Source organism: Trachemys scripta, chromosome 4, assembly GCF_013100865.1.
Source record: "Trachemys scripta elegans isolate TJP31775 chromosome 4, CAS_Tse_1.0, whole genome shotgun sequence".
In the NCBI taxonomy this organism is placed as follows: Eukaryota; Metazoa; Chordata; order Testudines; family Emydidae; genus Trachemys; species Trachemys scripta.
Window position 1 is genome coordinate 60,769,759 of NC_048301.1, and position 18,833 is coordinate 60,788,591.

The window sequence follows — 18,833 nt, forward strand, 5'->3', positions numbered from 1 at the left end:
GTTTGAGGAATACCTTTCACTTAAGGGTGATATGTGAAGAATCTTTTAAAATTTGGACTTGTGCATTTTTCTTTATGAATTTTAAAGAAGGCTTGAAAGTTGGAAGAGGGTGAGGGTTCTACTTAGGTTTTTTCCTTGGGACTGTCAAGTCTGGTCTTCCATAGTTTTGGTGAAGAACTTCTTGGGGGTCTGAACATGCCCTTACTTAAATAAGCTAGTGTATGAAATCTTTAGCAAAGGTCCATTTCCCAAACATTACTTCTTGGAGAACTAGTAAAATAATCTTCATAAGTTTAAAGCGAGTGAAATGTGAGCAATTGAGAATGGAAGGGATTTTGGATCAGGCTGTTCAAAACCTTTTTTGCTAACTATTTAAATCCAGTCATCATAGCCTTTCAGGGTAGACAAGACCTGCATTTCTTATGTGAAAAGCAAGCTGAATATTAAAAAAACCTTTCAGGCCTTCTTTGTATATTGTTTAGAAGAAGAAGACGAAGATGGGGTGCACAATCCCAACTCTTTTCCTTTACAGGTCACCTTTAAATTCAGTGTCTCTTGGATTATTATAAATGTGGTACTCGCTTCCTGAGGAAAGAGGTGGGGAAGAGTACTTCATGTGTTGTACTTCATTGACCTCTGCTTGCATATGACTCAACTTTCCCAGATGTGTAGTTAGTATAAATTTATACTCAGGCTAGGAAAAAAACATTATTGTTGGGCAGCTTAGACAGCAAAAAACATGTCCAGGCAAGTGAAACTTCATCATTCCCCGCCTGCTGTGTTTGATGTGATACTGAAAATCAGAACTGGTGTTTTCCTCACTTGTGGTGTGTGTGGCCGTGAGCAGGTTTCAGGGGATCTGCTAAAATAAACCACAGAGCAGGACTGGCGTTAGACTTGCTGGGGCCCAGGACAGAAAGCCAAAGCCCATCACCCAGGTTTGAAGCCAAAACCTGAGCAACTTAGCTTTACGAGGCCGCCTATGATGTCGGGCCCTGAGCAATTGCTCTGCTTGCTACCCCCCTAATGCCAGCCCTGGCTTTTAATCTACTGGATATGGAGAAAAACAGTTGTGGCACAGGTGGGCCATGGAATTTTTATAGCATGCTGTGGGGAGGGGCTCAGAAAGAAAAAGGTTGAGAACCCAACACTAAGCCATATACAACCCCATGCTCTGCTCCAGGAAGATGGCACAATAGGTATGTACAGTCCCTGAGTTGCAGCATGGACATAACTGCTGTTCAGTAGAGTATGCAAGAAAACTGTTATGGGAAGCCAACTTTAATGTTTCGCCCCAAGTTAGATACACCATTCAACACACCCAGTTGAGTTTTTCAAGCAACACACAATATATAAGAGCCTTCTGTTTGACCCAACAAGTTGAGCTTTCAGATTGAGAAACAACTTGCAGTATCCCTCTCTTACATCATGATCATAGTTCTTGTTTGAGTTTACACTTGCTGCCTTCTGTCTGAGCAATGGTTCCTTCTAGTGACACAACAAGTGTTCTGTTACAAGCCTACAGAGAAACTTACACACATGGGGTAAAAAAAATCACTAATTTTCCCACCCCTTGGTCCCATTGTGGTAGTTTGTTTTTTTTCCCCCAATATCATGAAGCTATTCTATACTGGCTTCAACACAGACCTGAAATAAGGAATAATTGAGCATTCGCTTTCTGTATACAAATGCTATCATACTCTAATCGAACGTCTTTTTAAAAAATACAACTGTTTGTGAATTGTATTAAAATGAAGAAAGAAGACTAACTGAACTCAACAGAAATATCGGTGTAAACATGATACAAAAGAAGCTGAATTCAAACCATACAAATTAGGAAAAGATTTAAGACTTATTGGCTAAATCTTTAGTCACTGTGTGGTTCTGCTCTCAAGTCTCTAAGTAAAAATGTCACCCCCTGTTTAAACAGATAAGCTCTCAGATGTGCATTCAGGCATCTCTGCTTACAATAGTCATGGAAGCTTTTATTATTACTAGTATTAGTGCTGCAGAGCCAACACCGCTAAGAGAAAGTTACACTTTGTGCAGGCAATTGGGTTGCCACTCAGAGCAGAACTTGGCCTGCAGAACCTTTACTGATGGTGATGCATGAGAAGGAAATAACCTGCCTTGACTTTCCGATAACATATTGAGCTTGCAGTTGGCAAAGTCATCCTATTACTTGGGTACACCTTTGATGTGGAGGCCTTTGAGAGACTATAAACATAGAACTCCACAATTCCATTTTTACTTCTCATACTAGAGCCCAATTTAAGGGAGTTGAGTACTTCTTTGGCATACAAGCTTCCAGAGTTTCATGAAGCAAAAGAATAGCTTGAGTTTTAGTAACGTTAAGCTAACCTTCCAGTAGTTTTAAGACTTGTTTGATTTGATTGTACCAGATGACACTCTTCCAGCCCATCCTCTAGCTGGGAAGATCCCTCGATATGTAGACCGTCTGTCTAAAACCGGAAAAACAGGAGTGAAACCCATTACACCAAGTAAGTTATTTACTATCTCTGAAAATAGGCTTATTGTCCATGTATGAAAGGAGACTTGCCTGTTACTGCCTAAATGAATCCAATCTCATTGTTTTTTTTAATATGGGGCTCGAAATTTCATAGGGCTTGCTTGGGGGAAAACATCTTGCTCTTTTATAAAGCAATTGTCGTGGCTCTGAAGTGTTCCAGTGTGGTGTATATCTACCTGTGTTTCTCCAAAGAGATGGTTGTGTGTTGGTAGTAGATAAATGTGCTTAGTTTTAAAATCAGTTTGTCAAGTGCTTTGGAACCCTTCGGGGTGAAAAGCATTTATATATGTAAGGATTTTTTTTAACAGACAGGAATGCTAAATTATGTTACTATCTTTTTTTCTTTGAACTAATGATCTGCCCTAAAATGGATGACCAGTAAATGAAGTAATAATGACTTGCCATTTGTTTAGGACTAGTCAAGGCAGAGATAGGCGACCACTTTCACTTGTTTTTAATCACTTTGACCAATGGTCTCAACCTATTTACCATTGTTGGCCACATATGAAGCGCTTCTGTTATGTGGACCAAATCTACACTAAAATATATATATCTATATACTGCCTGTATACATATCTATACACATATATTTATGGCCCTGAGGATGTCACATGGGCCGCACCTGTGTGCTGATGGGGCCGCAGTTTGAGAACCACTGACTTAGACTCACAGGATACAGTCAGGAAAAATAGTGCACTTAGATTTTTTTTTTTTTTTTTTTTTTTTTCCTCCTATCCCCTACTGACAATAATTCCAGGTTTGCACCATCCTCTGATCATTTAAATTTGCCTATAAATGACCAATCTTTGCCTATAAATGACAATTTCTCTTTCATATTTTTGGAATTTTGAAGATTTCAAGAAGCTGCATGAGGCTCACTTCGAGAAAATGGAGTCTATTGATGCCTACATTGAGAGAAAAAATAAACTGATTGAAAACTTCAGCAATTCTATCAATGAGGTCAAGGTAAGAATCATTAGAGGATCATATCCCTCATCCCTACATTATTCTAAAATCTAGAGAGGGTTCTTTATTGCATTATCTCCCCACAGTCCCTCAGTATGAGTCATGCATTTACCCATGTGGCTAAAGAACCATTTTTGAGGAGTAGTTTACTGGTAGGGGGCCCATGCAATTTCAACGATCCTAACATCCCATAGACTGCGAGGATATGTCTATCCTGAGTACTTTGACTGTCCCTTTCTGCCTGCCACAGAACTGACCTTTCTCTGACTCTCGTGGTAGCATAAATACTTTATAAGTAGTTCCTAAAAAAAAAAAAAAAAAAAAAAAAAAAAAAGTAGACTCCTAATTACATTGGTGGGGTTGTTTGGCTTTTTTGTCTTCCTTCTTAATTGTGTCTGGGTTGCCATGGAACTTGAGAATCTTAAAAAGTGGGATTTAATTGGTGGTCTTGACCTGTTAATGCCCATCCAAAGTGGAAAACTTAAGTGCTTTTAATATACCTTCTTAGGGAAAGGCATTTAACTCACCTTCAATAAAACATGGCATGTAAATGGTTTTTGATGGCCCTTGATCTCTCTCAAATTCTGTATTCTAAACTTGAACGTGTGAGAATTCCAAAATAATGGCATTTCCAGATGTAACAAATGTGTGCACATGCCAAGATATACAGCAAAGTACACCAATGAATATGGTCAAAACAAGAACATTGAAACTTATTCTGAATGTTACGTTTCTTATCTTGCTGATACTCATCCATACACTTGGTATCTATTTAAGACCCCATACATTTTATTTTTGCAGATGTTGGCTAAAAAAGCTAACCCCCCAAAGGCATGTGAGAAAGGAACTCCACACAGCAATTCTAAGGTGAGGGTTCTTCCTCCCCGCCCGCCCCTCCCACCCAGATAATCTTTTCTGTCTAGTTACGAGGGAGATCTTTTCTTTTTTGAAATATTATTCTTTAAAGCAGACTGATCTGTGCACTTGTGATTAAATGTATTATGTTCTGTAGCTCCAGCACAATCCAGGCAGCAGTGCCTATCCGAATGCTAAACTCTCGTAGAATGTGCTAAATGCCCACTTCTGTGTTTCTAGAAACGCTCCGGCGGCAGAGTGTTTTTATTCAGCCCACATCCCCAAAGAGGAAGGTTCTCTACCAGTTGTACTCCAGGCAACCTGCGGCGCTCCCCACGCATCTCTGTAGGCACCGGAAATCTGAGTATTTTATCTCAGAAATCTTTATTCAATCCCTCCATTCTCTCAACAACCAAAATGAATGTCAGGTAAAAAGGACTCACCAAAAATATCAGTCAAGTATTTGGTATAATATATAAACAACACAGTGAACTAAATCATGAAATTTAAAAATTGAACTTGAAAATTAATTGCAATAAAAACATCGTTTGTGTGATTGTTGCATTAGTTGTTGATAGCAATTCCATATTCATGACAAGGAATGTGCCAAAGGATTATGTATTACAGCGTTTCATGTTTTCTCTGATGGATAATAAGAGATTTACACTGGTTAAAATGTTTTTAATGAGCACCTGTTAATGCAGGAAGGTTCAGATCTTTATTCCGACTAATAACTACTTCCTTTTAGATTCTCAGAAGCTACAAAAGATAATGAACACAAGCGCTCCCTTACCAAGACTCCATCTAGAAAGTCACCATTCTTGGAGATTTGCACACCTGATAGCCAGAAAAGTGGCAAACCCACAATTAGAAAGAGCACTAATGGAAATGCAACAAACCATGAGCTGACTGCATCAAAGACCAACCCTAATGGTAATCTTCTGAGAAACTGATGCTATAAAATGTACATAATATTTGGAAACGAGCTTTAATGCTTTAGCAAAGGGCAAGGGGAGATATATTATTTTCCAAGACTAGAGTGATTCTTCAGGGGACTGCAATATCTTGTGTTTTAAATGTATATTTTCTTTGAACTGAAAAGGGTAGGTGCTAAAAATCTTTGGATAAGATAAAAGGCAAGAAATCTCCAGTCTAGCTGTTCTTATTGTGTGTGGTTGAGCAGTTTCTGTATTATGCTATTAGCACAGGGGTGGGCAAACTACGGCCTGCAGGCCGGCTCCGGCTCCTCAGGGCTTTGGATCTGGCCCGTGGGACTGCCCCTGTGGTGCAGCGGGCCCCGCGCCGCTCTCCAGAAGCAGCTGGCGGCCTCTGGGCGGGGAGGGGCAGAGAGCTCTGTGCGTTGCCTGGAGGCAAGAGCATCGCCCCCTGCAGCTCCCATTGGCCAGGAACAGGGAACTGCGACCAATGGGAGCTTCGGGAGAGGTACCTGTAGGCGCAGCAAAGGCAGCACACACAGAGCCCTCCGCCCCCCCTTCCCCAAGGGCCGCAGCACTTCCTGGAGCAGCGCAGGGACAGGGCAGGCAGGAAGCCTGCTCTGGCCCTAGTGTGCACCACTGCCACCCCAAAGCCCTCCTGCACCCCGCCCCCAACTCCCTGTCCTAAGCCCCCGGCCTGCACATGCACCCCTCCTGCACCCCAACTCCCTGCCCTGAGCCCCCTTGCACACCCTGCACCCCTCCTCTGCCCCAAACCCTTCCCCTGAGCCCTTCCTGCACACCACACCCTGCACTCCCTCCCACACCCCAACCCCCTGCCCCGGCCCTGCATACAATTTCCCCACCCAGATGTGACCCTCAGCCCAAAAAGTTTGCCCACCCCTGTATTAGCAGATAAAAGTGCCACAAGGAAACATAAAAGCACCATTGCAGACTTGGTACTAGAGTACTCCAGAAGAGGTTTAAGTGTCATTGTAGAAAAGCTCCCTGGACCACCAAATAACTTGTTACCTATTCCATTGCATGGTTATCATACTTGCTCTAGAGAAGTGGAAAACCATGTATGGTGTGATGCATGACTTACCAGTCTCAAAATATACCCATACAATTGTATAGAAGTCCCACTTCTGATAATAAAATTAACCGTTCATATCCTACAGAGTACTGAAGTTGAGAGCAGGAAAGCAAGTGTTGGGACAGCATGTGAAGGTCATGTCCTGAGGTAGAAATATATTAGATAGCTAAAATCAATCCTGAGCAAGAAATCAGTATTAGAACAGCTTGAGTGGTTTACTTTGTTTTGGGTAGTTCAGGATTAGGGTTAAATTCAACATTTCTTGGAAGCGTTGATAAAAGTTTGTATGGGATAATAGCTGGCCTACATAAAGGGATAAGGCACCCCAGGTAGTCTTGTTTTCTTAAACATCTTAAGAAAGGACAGAGCTCCTCACTATTCACACCTCACGTCCTATGTGGCACATTTGACCTATGTGTCAAGGACCCAAGAATGGTATGCAGGCATTTATGCCAATCAGTACAGTATCCATTTGTTAGTTAAGACATAGAGAATCTTGAACTGCTAGAGAATTAATGTTTTTAAATGAAGACTTAGATTCTGAAGTAAATTATGTAGCATTCTAAAAATAATCCCTGTTTCTGTAGCAAACTACATGACCATGTAAATTGTATTATACATGTGACTCACAACTTTTATTTGGTACTAACAGTTTTCTCAGTGGTGTGCAAGTAGAACTGTTAACAGCTATCCAGTACCCTCAGTGTCTTCCAGTGTGGACCACGTGCTAGACTGTGTCACAGACACTTCCCTTTCCATTCATAGTTTTGTGGACCACTTTCCATGCTCCTCATGATTGCAGACCAACCTTATGTAACCTACAGTAATTGCTTACATGAAAAAATAGCAATAGTACTTAATGTATTTTTAGTTGTGATTTAAGGTGACAGCTGGAAATGATCAGCATGCTCCCCATAGACCACTGGGAGACCACAGGCCAGTAGAGAAACACTGAACTAGATATATGGCTTAGCAACTCTGCTACACACCAGGGCTATCTACTTAAAACCAAACCAAAAGAGTGAGACCGTCCACATCTGCCCTTCGTACACTCTTGCCCCATATTGTTCAACCTCTTCCTTGTTATCCAAAGTGTTAAATGTGTTTTCAATGGAGTACATTTTATAGTGTGTGGATTCTTGGTAGTTTGTAAGATCCTATGGTACTTTGGTTTGACTGGCTTAAAGAATTGGGCTGTTGTAGTGCTCTCCTTATGTAGTTTCCCAACTATTCGCTTTTAAGAGCAGAAATTCTTGTTCCCTCTCTCTAAACATGGTACCCTGGCTTTCGTTTTAGCTGTTACACCATTCAAGTTTGCAGCTCAGACTGCAGAACCCACAAGTACCAAGAAGCCAACATTTGATCTGAAAGCAAGTCTGTCAAGGCCACTTGGATATCAGCCACACAAAGGTACTGTGACTTTGTGCTATTTCCATAGGGGAGACAAAAGCACTGAGCTTATGAAAGAGGGCATTCTTACATTATGTGCAGCAACAAAGCACCTCTGTCATACCACATATCTGATCACACACTCTACATGGGGGATGTAGCCTTAAAAATGATAGCTTGTGCTCTGAAGTTAAACCATTCAAAGTATGTTCTCTAGCAGAGAGGCTTTTGCTAAGACAATCTGGGCTTTTAACAGCTGGACTGGTTCTTTCTGTTTGCTGCTAGAGGAATTCTAGTTTCTCAAGTGTTTAGACATACTGCATTCTAGGTGTCAGAACATCAAGTTCAAATAAACAGGCAACTTTTTCCAAGCCCTGTCTAATACCTAATCACAAGGCTGAAAAACACACCCTCCTGTTGGGCCTATAGATGCTGGATTCCTGCTGACTGAGCTCTGCTGCCAATTAATGCTGCCCTCCTACCACCACCACACAAAACAAGTCAGTTCTGGGACACCTCCACAACAACATATGTCCCCCCATAAATCAAGTTCTTTGAGTGATTGCTCATGTCCATTCCATTGTAGGTGTGTGTGTTCGCCACATGCACTGCTGTCGAAGTTTTTCCTTCAGTGGTATCCGTAGGAGACTAACTCTGGCACCCTCTGGAGTGGTGCACGTATGTGCTGGTATAAGGGGCACCGCTGGCTCCCCCTCCCTCAGTTCCTTCGTACCACCAGTGACAGTGCTGGAACGTCTCCTCGCCTCAGCTAGCTTACTTCTCTCAACTGTGTCTAGTTATGAACTTTTTGTATATAGTTTAAAAACTTTTACAGTTTTACAGTTCCCTTAGTGTTAGAGTTAGTAATAGTTGGTTAGTTCTGGATGGGACTTAGCCTATGGACGGGGCCTTGTGACTGCTGCAAGAAACCTATGCCAGTCAGTGATCCCCATAAAAGATGTCTAAAGTGCTTGGAGGAAACCCATGTGAGCGACAAGTGTCGCATCTGTAAGAGGTTCAGGCCACGAACAAAAAAGAAGCAGGACATTTGTCGTTGAGCGCTCTTTATTGAGTCAACCTTCGTACTGGCATTGGAGCCGACTAGATCGGACTCTGCTCCAAGCACTGCAGCCTCGGTGCGGAGTGTGCCACCAGCACTGACCTCCGACTGGCACTGATCCCCATCCCTGGTACCGGATGAACAGCAAAGAAAGGCCGGGAGAGAGCGTTATCCTGTGTCCCGTAAAGGGAAGGAGAGAGCCAGAGGACAGCAAAGACCCATGAGGGGCAGCTTTTTCTCTATGGATGGTGGCCAGGCTCCAGTACCTACAGAGCTGTTTGGGCCCACTTTGAGATCCGCCCACCACCCCAGAAAGCAGTAGAGGCACTCGGCACCTGGCGGTGCTGTCCACACCAGAGGCTGCTAAGAATATATTGTCCCTTCTGGTGCCTCCCATGCCTGCTACTAAGGTGCACCATTCAAGGGGAAAACCCATCCTGGGACCCTTCCAGCGGTCTCTGTCAGTGCAGCAGCGCTCACCTGAATAGTGCCACCAGCCCCCAGATGCGGGTCAGCTTACCTACCAGAGTTCCTGGTGTTGTTCTCCAGTCTCTCTAGGCAGTGTTCACTGGGATCCCAGCATCAATCACCGGCTGTCTGGCACAGACCCTTGGAGACTCATCACCAATCCCCAGAACCCCAGCGCTTAGAGCGTCTGAATAGGTCTCCAGACTCGTGGTACCATTCTGGAGGGTTGGTACGCCGGTCCCCCAAGTCCTGTTACCAGTCTTCAGTTCACTGGTACAGATCTCCATGGGCACGTTGACTGTCTCCAAGATGTCAATCCTCTCACTCCTGGTCCACGGAGCAGCACCGCTCTCACAGTGTGAGGCTTCGATCGCCAGGGTACTGTCGCCGAATGCAGCCGCCAGTCACTGGAATTGTGGCACCGAGAGACATCGTCCCAGTACAACTCCCCAGTGGAGGTCCACAGAGAGAGCTGACAGGAACAGGGTAGACAGGTGACATCAGTCCTGTCCTGATCCCCCAGACAAGTCTCCCCCTCTTCAGGCTCAAAGCAAGGAAGAAGACCTGCCCGCAGGCCAAGGGCACCTGCCGGGACCATCAGCATTTCCTTCTGGGCCCCGGGGGGCTGCATGGCCCCAAGGCCAATTGCCAACCCCCTGGCATCTGTGGAACCCCTGGACATTTCCCCAACTGTCGCTGGGGCATCAGTTGGTCTCAGGGTCATCGGATAGACAGTCGGCCACAGTCTCCTGCCCACCCCCTGACTCGGAAGCGGAGTCAGAGAAAGCCTCACAGGGACGGCCTGGCAGAGGCAATGGGGTTACCAGGCCCACCTATACCTGCCTCCTCTTCATCTTTGCCCGACGAGGCGATAGCGGGGCCCTCTGACACAGTCCCCCAGGATGACACAAAAGCCCACCAAGAGCTTTTGAAGAGAGTGGCTTCAAACCTCGGGCTGGAAGCTGAGGTGCTGGTGGAGCCCTTGGGACTCCCTGTTCGATATGCTGAGTGCAGCAGCCCCCTCGAAGGTGGCATTACCAGTACACATGGGAGTTGTGAAACTGATCAACTGTGTGAAATCAGTTTCACACATACAGAATGGGAAGAGACTGTCTAGGAAGGAGTACAGCAGAAAGGGATCTAGGGGTTATAGTGGACCACAAGCTAAATATGAGTCAACAGTGTGATGCTGTTGCAAAAAAAGCAAACATGATTCTGGGATGTATTAACAGGTGTGTTGTGAGCAAGACATGAGAAGTTATTCTTCCGCTCTACTCTGCTCTGCTCTGGTTAGGCCTCAGCTGGAGTATTGTGTCCAGTTCTGGGCACCGCATTTCAAGAAAGATGTGGAGAAATTGGAAAGGGTCCAGAGAAGAGCAACAAGAATGATTAAAGGTCTTGAGAACATGACCTATGAAGGAAGGCTGAAAGAATTGGGTTTGTTTAGTTTGGAAAAGAGAAGACTGAGAGGGGACAAGATAGCAGTTTTCAGGTATCTAAAAGGGTGTCATAAGGAGGAGAGAGAGAACTTGTTCACCGTAGCCTCTAAGGATAGAACAAGAAGCAATGGGCTTAAACTGCAGCAAGGGAGGTCTAGGTTGGACATTAGGAAAAAGTTCCTAACTTTCAGGGTGGTTAAACACTGGAATAAATTGCCTAGAGAGGTTGTGGAATCTCCATCTCTGGAGATATTTAAGAGTAAGTTAGATAAATGTCTATCAGGGATGGTCTAGACAGTATTTGGTCCTGCCATGCGGGCAGGGGACTGGACTCGATGACCTCTTGAGGTCCCTTCCAGTCCTAGAATCTATGAATCAAAGCCCTTTGGCAAACCCCCTCCTCCCTGCCCCCATCTCTAAGTGGGTGGAGCAGAAGTACTATATCTCCACTAAAGGGTTTGAATACTTGTACAAACACCCTGCCCCAAGCTCGCTGGTAGTGTCAGCAGCCAATGAGCACGATAGACAAGGCCAACCGGGATCAACTCCTAAGAATAAGGAGGTGACGAAGCTCGATCTTTTCGGTAGAAAGATTTATTCTATGGCCAATCATCAGGCCCTACTTGGCCACTATGATTATAACATTTGGCAGTCCGTGGCCAAGTTCGCAGAGTCGCTGCCTGAGGAGCCCAGGAAGGAATTCCTGGCTATCCTGGAGGAGGGCAGAGCGGTAGTCAGGGCAGGCAAGCAGGAGTGTGCCACCAGCACCGACCTCAGACTGGCACCGATCCCCACCCCTGGGTACCGGTTGAAAAGCAAAGAGATGCCGGGAGAGGGCGTTATCCTGTGTCCTGTAAAGGGAAGGAGAGAGCCAGAGGACAGCAAAGACCCATGAGGGGCAGATGCAGCAGACCTCCGCGTCCCGGTCTATGACTTCGGCCATTTCAATGAGGCGGGGATCCTGGTTGTAGTCATCGGGTTTGTCAGCAGAGGTTCAGCAATCCATCCAGTACCTTCCCTCTGACGGCTTGGTGTTGTTTGCAGAACAGACAGCAAGTTGCATGGCCTAAAAGACTAGGGCCACCTTGCACTCGCTGGGCCTGTACACGGAGGTACCCACGAGGAAGTGGTTCAAGCCAAAACAGTCCCACAGGTTTGGGGTCTCTTCCCATTCAGAGCCATTCCTTAAAAAGGGCAGGGGCTACAAGCACCGGCATGGCCATCAGCTGGCCTCCTTAGCTTATTCGAGCTCTAGCCAATTGGGTAGTAAATAGGCATTTTGAGGGTGCGCTCAAGGGCGACCTTCCAGTCTGTGTCCTGGATCCAGCATCCCTGTTTTTTCCCCAACTGCCTATCTCCCTTCTTCCCTGCCTGGGGCTCTATAACACCGGACCAGTGGGTCCTCAGCATAGTTGCAGGGGGGTATACCCTTCAGTTTATTTCTATTCCCTTCCTCCCTCCATGTCTCTTTTCAGGGACTCTTCTCACAAGCATCTACTCACTCAGGAGGTGCTGGGCTTTCTGCAGGTGGGAGCAGTAGAGGAAGTTCCTCTGCAGTTACGGGGAAAAGGGTTATATTCCTGCTATTTTTTTTATCCCAAAGGGGGTCTATGCCCCATCCTCGACCTGCGGGGCCTCAATAAATATCTCAAGAAGTTTAAGTTCCGCATGGTCTCCCTGGCCTCCATCATTCTTTCCCTGGATCCGGGAGCCCAGAAGGATGCCTACTCACATACCAATATTTCAGGGACACAGACGGTTCCTACGTTTCATACTACCAATTTGCAGTGCTCCCCTTTGGCCTAGCAAAGGCATCAATGGTATTCACAAAGTGCAGGTTAGTGGTAGCGACCTATCTCAGATGTTAAGGTATCCAGATCTACCCGTACCTCAACAACTGGCTCATCAAGGGCCGCTCCAGATCCAGCGCAGTGTCACGAAGTTGCAGGCCACTTGCCAAGCTTTAGGCCTGTTGATAAATGAACAAAAATAAACATTAATTCTGATTCAAAGGATAGAATTTGTTGGAGCGGTACTCGATTCTATCCGAGCCAGAGCATTCCTGCTGGAGACCAGGTTCAGGGCAATGGTAGATCTGATTGCCAGCATCACAACCCATCCGCTTGCCATTGCCTGGGTCTGCCTCAGACTACTGGGGCACATGGCAGCTTGCATGTATGTTGCCTGTCATGTGAGACTCAGGCTGCGTCTCCTCCAGATGTGGCTGGCGTCAGTCTACTCCTTGGACAGATATCACCTGGACAAGATTGTCACGATCCCACCCCACAGGTATTTACCTCCCTGCAGTAGTGATCCGATCCAACTCTGGTAATGGAAGGTGTGCTGTTCGCAAGCCCATGACGCACGGTCTCCCTGATTTCAGACACGTCTGAACTCGGTTGGGGAATGCATCTCTGTGTACTGCGGACTCAGGGATTATGGTCTCGGGAGGAGCTTGTGTTACATTTAAATGTAAGAGAACTCAGAGCCATTTGCCTGCCTTATGGAGGCTTTCTTCCCCAGCTGTCCGGTCAGGGGGTGCAGGTGTTGATGAACAATACACCCTCCATGTTCTATGTCAACAGGTAGGGGGGAGCTTGTTCGTCGGCTCTGTGCAAAGAAGCCCTCCGTCTATGGGACTTCTGCATTCAGTATGCAATCCACCTGGAAGCCTCGCACCTCCCTGGCTTCCTGAATACGCTGTCTGATCACCTCAGCAGGTTCTTCTCTCACCACGAGTGGTCCCTTCACTCTGAAGTCGTCAGGATGCTCTTCCAGAAGTGGGGAGCTCCCCGAGTGGACCTGTTCGCCACCAGACAGAACAGAAAGTGTCATCAGTTCTGCTCTCCTCAAGGCTTAGGCAGAGGCTCATTTTCCAATGCCTTTCTCCTGTCATGGTCCGCAGACCTGATGTACGCCTTCCCGCTGATTCTACTCATGAGCAAGGTTCTCTTGAAGATCAAGAGGGACAAGGTGTGGATCATGGACATGGACCAGCATTGGTTCGGCATGCTCGTGGACCTGGCCATAGCGGCCCTGTGGCCACTTTACAGCCGCCCAGAGCTACTCTCACAGGATCATGGTCAGCTCTTGCACTCAAACCTCACCTCTCTCCACCTCACGGCTTGGCTGCTGTGGCTGAACCTAGAGGAACAAACCTTCTCTAGTCAGGTACAGCAGGTTCTCTTGAAGGACAGAAAACCCTCCACCAGAGTGACTTACCTGGAAAAGTGGAACCATTTCTCTTGCTGGGAGTCGAAGTGGAATATTTTCCTGACCCAGTCGTCCCTGCAGTCCATCCTGGATTACCTGCTTCACTTGAAGCACCAGGGCCTCGCCTTTTCCTTGATCAAGGTGCACCTGGCAGCCATGTTGGCCTTCCATACCAGCGTCCAGGGTAGATCTGTATTCTCACATGAGATGACAATCAGGTTCTTGAAAGACTCTTTCCGCCAATCCGGGGCCCGGTTCCCCAGTGGGACCTTAACCTGGTCCTCTCCAGGCTCATGGGTCCACTCTTTGAGCCTATGGCTTCTTGTTCCCTCTCTACCTGTTGTGGAAGGTTGCATTACTTATTGAGCACGTTGAGTCTCAGAGATTAAAGCCCTCACTTCAGAGCCCCCGTATACGGTATTCTACAAGGACAAGGTTCAGCTGCGACCCCATCTGGCCTTCCTGCTAAAGGTGGTGTCGCACTTCCATGTCAATCGGGATATCTTCCTCCCTATGTTCTGTCCAAAGCCTCACATGATCAATGAGGAGAGATGCCTGCACACTCTAGATTTCAGGCGTGCCCTGGCTTTCTACTTGGAGTGCACCAAGGCCTTCGGCAGATCGACTCCTCTCTTTACTGCGATCACTGACAGGATGAAAGGCCTTCCAGTGTACTCTCAGAGGATTTCAAACTGGATTACCACCTGCATCCACACTTGTTACAAGTTGGCGCAGTCTGTGTCTCCACCGATAATGAAGGCTCACTCTACTAGAGCTCAAACGTCTTCAGCTGCCTTCCTGGTGCATGTCCCTGTCCAGGACATCTGCAGGGCTGCGAGCTGGTCTTTGTTACACATGTTCACTACGCATTACGCCATTACCCAGCAGGCCAGAGATGATGCTGGATTTGGCAGAGCTGTGTTGCAACTGACACGTCCATGAACTCCTGCTCGCCTCCAGAGGTACTGCTTGGGAGTCACCTATAATGGAATGGACATGAGCAATCATTCGAAGAAGAAAAAACAGTTACTAACCTTTTGTAACTGTTCTTCGAGATGTGTTGCTAATGTCCATTCCATGACCACCCTCCTTCCCCTCTCTTGGAGTTCCAGCAAGAAGGAACTGAGGGAGGGAGAAGCCGGCGGCACCTCTTATACTGGCAAATACGTGGGCCACTCCAGAGGGCACCAGAGCCGGTTCCCTATGAATACCAGTGAGGGAAAAACTTTCAGCACCAGTGCATATGGTGAGCACACCCACCTATAATGGAATGGACACTACACGGAGAACTACAAGCCAGTCAGCCTCACCTCAGTTCCTGGAAAAATCATGGAGCAGGTCCTCAAGGAATCAATTCTGAAGCACTTAGAGAGGAAAGTGATCAGGAACAGTCAGCGTGGATTCACCAAGGGCAAGTCATGCCTGACTAACCTAATTGCCTTCTATGACGAGATAACTGGCTCTGTGGATGAGGGGAAAGCAGTGGATATGTTATTCCTTGACTTTAGCAAAACTTTTGCCAGCAAGAATACTGTGGGAGACTGTATCAAGTTAAAGTAGTATGGGCTGGATAAATGGACTATAAGGTGGATGGAAAGCTGGCTAGATCGTTTGGCTCAACGGATAGTGATCAATGGCTCCATATCTAGTTGGCAGCTGGTATCAAGCGGCGTGCCCCAAGGGTCGGTCCTGGGGCCAGTTTTGTTCAATATCTTCATTAATGATCTGGAGGATGCGTGGACTGCATGCTCGGATGACACTAAACTGGGAGGAGTGGTAGATACGTTGGATGGTAGGAATAGGATACAGAGGGACCTAGACAAATTAGAGGATTGGGCCAAAAGAAACCTGATGAGGTTCAACAAGGACAAGTGCAGAGTCCTGCACTTAGGAAGGAAGAATCCCATGCACTGCTACAGACTAGGGACTGAATAGCTAGGCAGCAGTTCTGCAGAAAAGGACCTAAAGGTTACAGTGGACAAGAAGCTGGATATGAGTCAACAGTGTGCCCTTGTTGCCAAGAAGGCTAATAGCATTTTGGGCTGTATAAGTAGCTTTGCCAGCAGATCGAGGGACGTGATCATTCCCCTCTATTCGACGTTGGTGAGGCCTCAGTGTCCAGTTTTGGGCCCCACACTACAAGAAGGATGTGGAAAAATTGGAAAGAGTCCAGCGGAGGGCAACAAAAATGAATGGGGGCTGGAGCACATGATTTATGAGGAGAGGCTGAGGGAACTGGGATTGTTTAGTCTGCAGAAGAGAAGAATGAGGGGGGATTTGATAGCTGCTTTCAACTACCTGAAAGGGGGTTCCAAAGAGGATGAATCTAGACAGTTCTCAGTGGTAGCAGATGACAGAACAAGGAGCAATGGTCTCAAGTTGCAGTGAGGGAGGTTTAGGTTGGATATTAGGAAAAACTTTTTCACTAGGAGGGTGGTGAAGCCCTGGAATGGGTTACCTAGGGAGGTGGTGGAATCTCCTTCCTTGGAGGTTAAGGTCAGGCTTGACGAAGCCCTGGCTGGGATGATTTAGTTGGGGATTGGTCCTGCTTTGAGCAGGGGGCTGGACTAGATGACCTCCTGAGGTCTCTTCCAACCCTGATATTCTATGACATGAGCAACACATCTCAAAGAACAACAGTTATGCAAGGTTAGTAAGGTTAGTTTTTTCTGCTGACCCTAGAGTCTGCTGCTGTGTTGTCAAGATAGCCCCACTCAGAGCTTTCTGCTCAGATGGCAGGGAACTGAGCCTGCTCTTCTCCTGGACCAGGCCACTTCCCCTCCCTCTAAAACAGGGCACAGTAGATTAAGGAACAGGAAGGATTTGGTCAGACAAAGACCATGGTGGCAGATCCCTGCCTTCCATAATAGCAGAGAGGGCTCCATTATGGGGTAGTCTCCAGTTAATGCTACCCCACAGGCAGGGTTCTGAGGGGAGGCTTCTGCCACCCCCAGCAGAAAGCCCTCTCCCCAAATAGCTGGCTAGTATCCAGATTGATGTAATTGACCAGGGTGTTTGTGCTTGATCTTAGATGCAGTCAGGCAACTTATGTTATCTGTAGAGTTGAGGATGAGAATGTCAGTATTAACAACTTAAATACACACAATTACTAAATGTTAATAACTAGCTGGTCTGTTTTTTATTTATTTATTTGTGCTTCTTACAATGTAGGAAGACTGAAACCTTGGGGTGACTCAAAAGAAAACACTGTCCTGAATAAATCTATGAATAGCAGTGTCTCTTCACACACACAAGATTACAAACAGCCACGTCTCCAGACCAGGTCAGTACAAGGGTGTTTTAGGTGCCATTTTAATACTAGAACTCTGTAGGAGAACACTAAGACTTAAATATGTGACAAGCCAACACTTTTAAATAAATGCTCTGTCCTGAACCATGCTTATGTTAGAGAAATTTTTCTATCTATCAAAATGTTTAGCATCAGGATGGCCAAAGTATAGCTCACAGCTTAGGGTTATTGCTTATGCATATAGTTATCTCTATGCCTATGCAACTAATTGCTCATTTGCTCCAATTTTGTGTGATTTTTCTTTTCACTTTCAGAGAAGGGAGGCGTGAGAAGCATTTGCTGGAGAGAAAGCAGAAAAAGGCTCATCTGCTTGGAACCCGCAGAGGACTATCCATGGCTTAGGAGGAATTTAGTGACTTCTTAAGGCCTCACTGTAAATACTGTTCTCAGGAAAAATCTTTCCTACCTTTGTAAATATTTCTGTTTATATGTTTGCATTAAAGGATGAGTCAGGTCACCTGAGTTGACTGGATGTTACTAGCCATGTAGGGCAGGCTTTCTTAGTGCTGTTGAGCTTAACATTCTTAGTGATTTTACAAGTTGGATAAAATATTGAAACTTTAAATCTTTTAATATGTTTTAAGTAGAGCCCAGAGTATCTCAAATTACTTGGAGCCATTCATCCAGTTAGGTTTTAGATTGGCTGGATATTCTTGGTTGTAAATTTTGAACAAAAGCTTCCTCTTAAGTCAGCAGAGTCCATAAAACTATTAGACTGAAGAGATACTAAGGGAGGAGGGGAGGGAAAAGAGGAAACGTTAAAGGGATAATCATGAAGCCTATTCACACTGAGTCACTTATCAGTTGGGCATATTTCTCTAGAGATTCTAAATAACTTTGAAATATGTTCCATTATCAAGAAATTTAAGACACTGGGAGACTCGCTGACAAGTAAGGTATGTGTAGCAGCAATTAGAGCAGTTTCCTATATTTAAGTCCTTTGTGAAGTAAACAACAATCTCTAGGAGAGGGAAAACCATATTATAAGGGCTTTCTGGAGAACTAAAAGCCCTAAATAATGGTACTCTTTTAGAATGAAATAGGAAAAAAAATAAGTAGAAGTTAATACAAACCTTGGTAGGTTGCTAATCCAATATGTGAAGAGCAAGTCATTAGTTTTTTGTCCCTCTCCACATTTATTACAGGATAAAATTTGGCATAATAGAACAATTGTTGTCTAGCCTGAAGCATTTACAAGATACTCTATTAGTAAACCAAATTCTTTTGAAGTATGATATACTTAGAGTAGATTTAGAAAGCCTGTAGCAGCAATATCAGCAATTTCCCAAAGGTAATCTGTAAAGAAAATCATCTTGATTTTTATCATTAAACATCATGGAATAGACTGGAAGCGCAGGGGAAGGTGTGGGGGAGGAGGCACTCTAGTTGCTATTTCGTTACAGCTCTTTGGACTTATGAGCAAATATTTACAAAGTAATAGGCTCACTTTTGTGTTTAGGTTTAACCTTTCCTGTGATATTTGCTGAAACATTAGATTCAGAAATAGAAAAGCTTTTTACATAAAATTTTATACTGTTTAATTGGGGAAAATAAATGTTTTTTTGTATTTAA

The 18,833-nt window shown here is 45.4% G+C and overlaps 1 protein-coding gene across 1 annotated transcript in view; it reads left to right on the top strand.

The window, feature by feature from the left end:
- Positions 1-18,833, top strand: part of NUSAP1 (nucleolar and spindle associated protein 1) — a 31,119-nt gene extending 12,286 nt beyond the window's left edge. The window contains exons 5-12 of the mRNA XM_034769105.1: positions 2,403-2,501; positions 3,384-3,496; positions 4,298-4,363; positions 4,592-4,779; positions 5,100-5,284; positions 7,679-7,792; positions 17,123-17,234; positions 17,516-18,833. Of these exons, the coding sequence (XP_034624996.1) occupies positions 2,403-2,501; positions 3,384-3,496; positions 4,298-4,363; positions 4,592-4,779; positions 5,100-5,284; positions 7,679-7,792; positions 17,123-17,234; positions 17,516-17,603 (965 nt within the window). The 3' untranslated portion in view covers positions 17,604-18,833. The remainder of the gene's footprint in view (positions 1-2,402; positions 2,502-3,383; positions 3,497-4,297; positions 4,364-4,591; positions 4,780-5,099; positions 5,285-7,678; positions 7,793-17,122; positions 17,235-17,515) is intronic.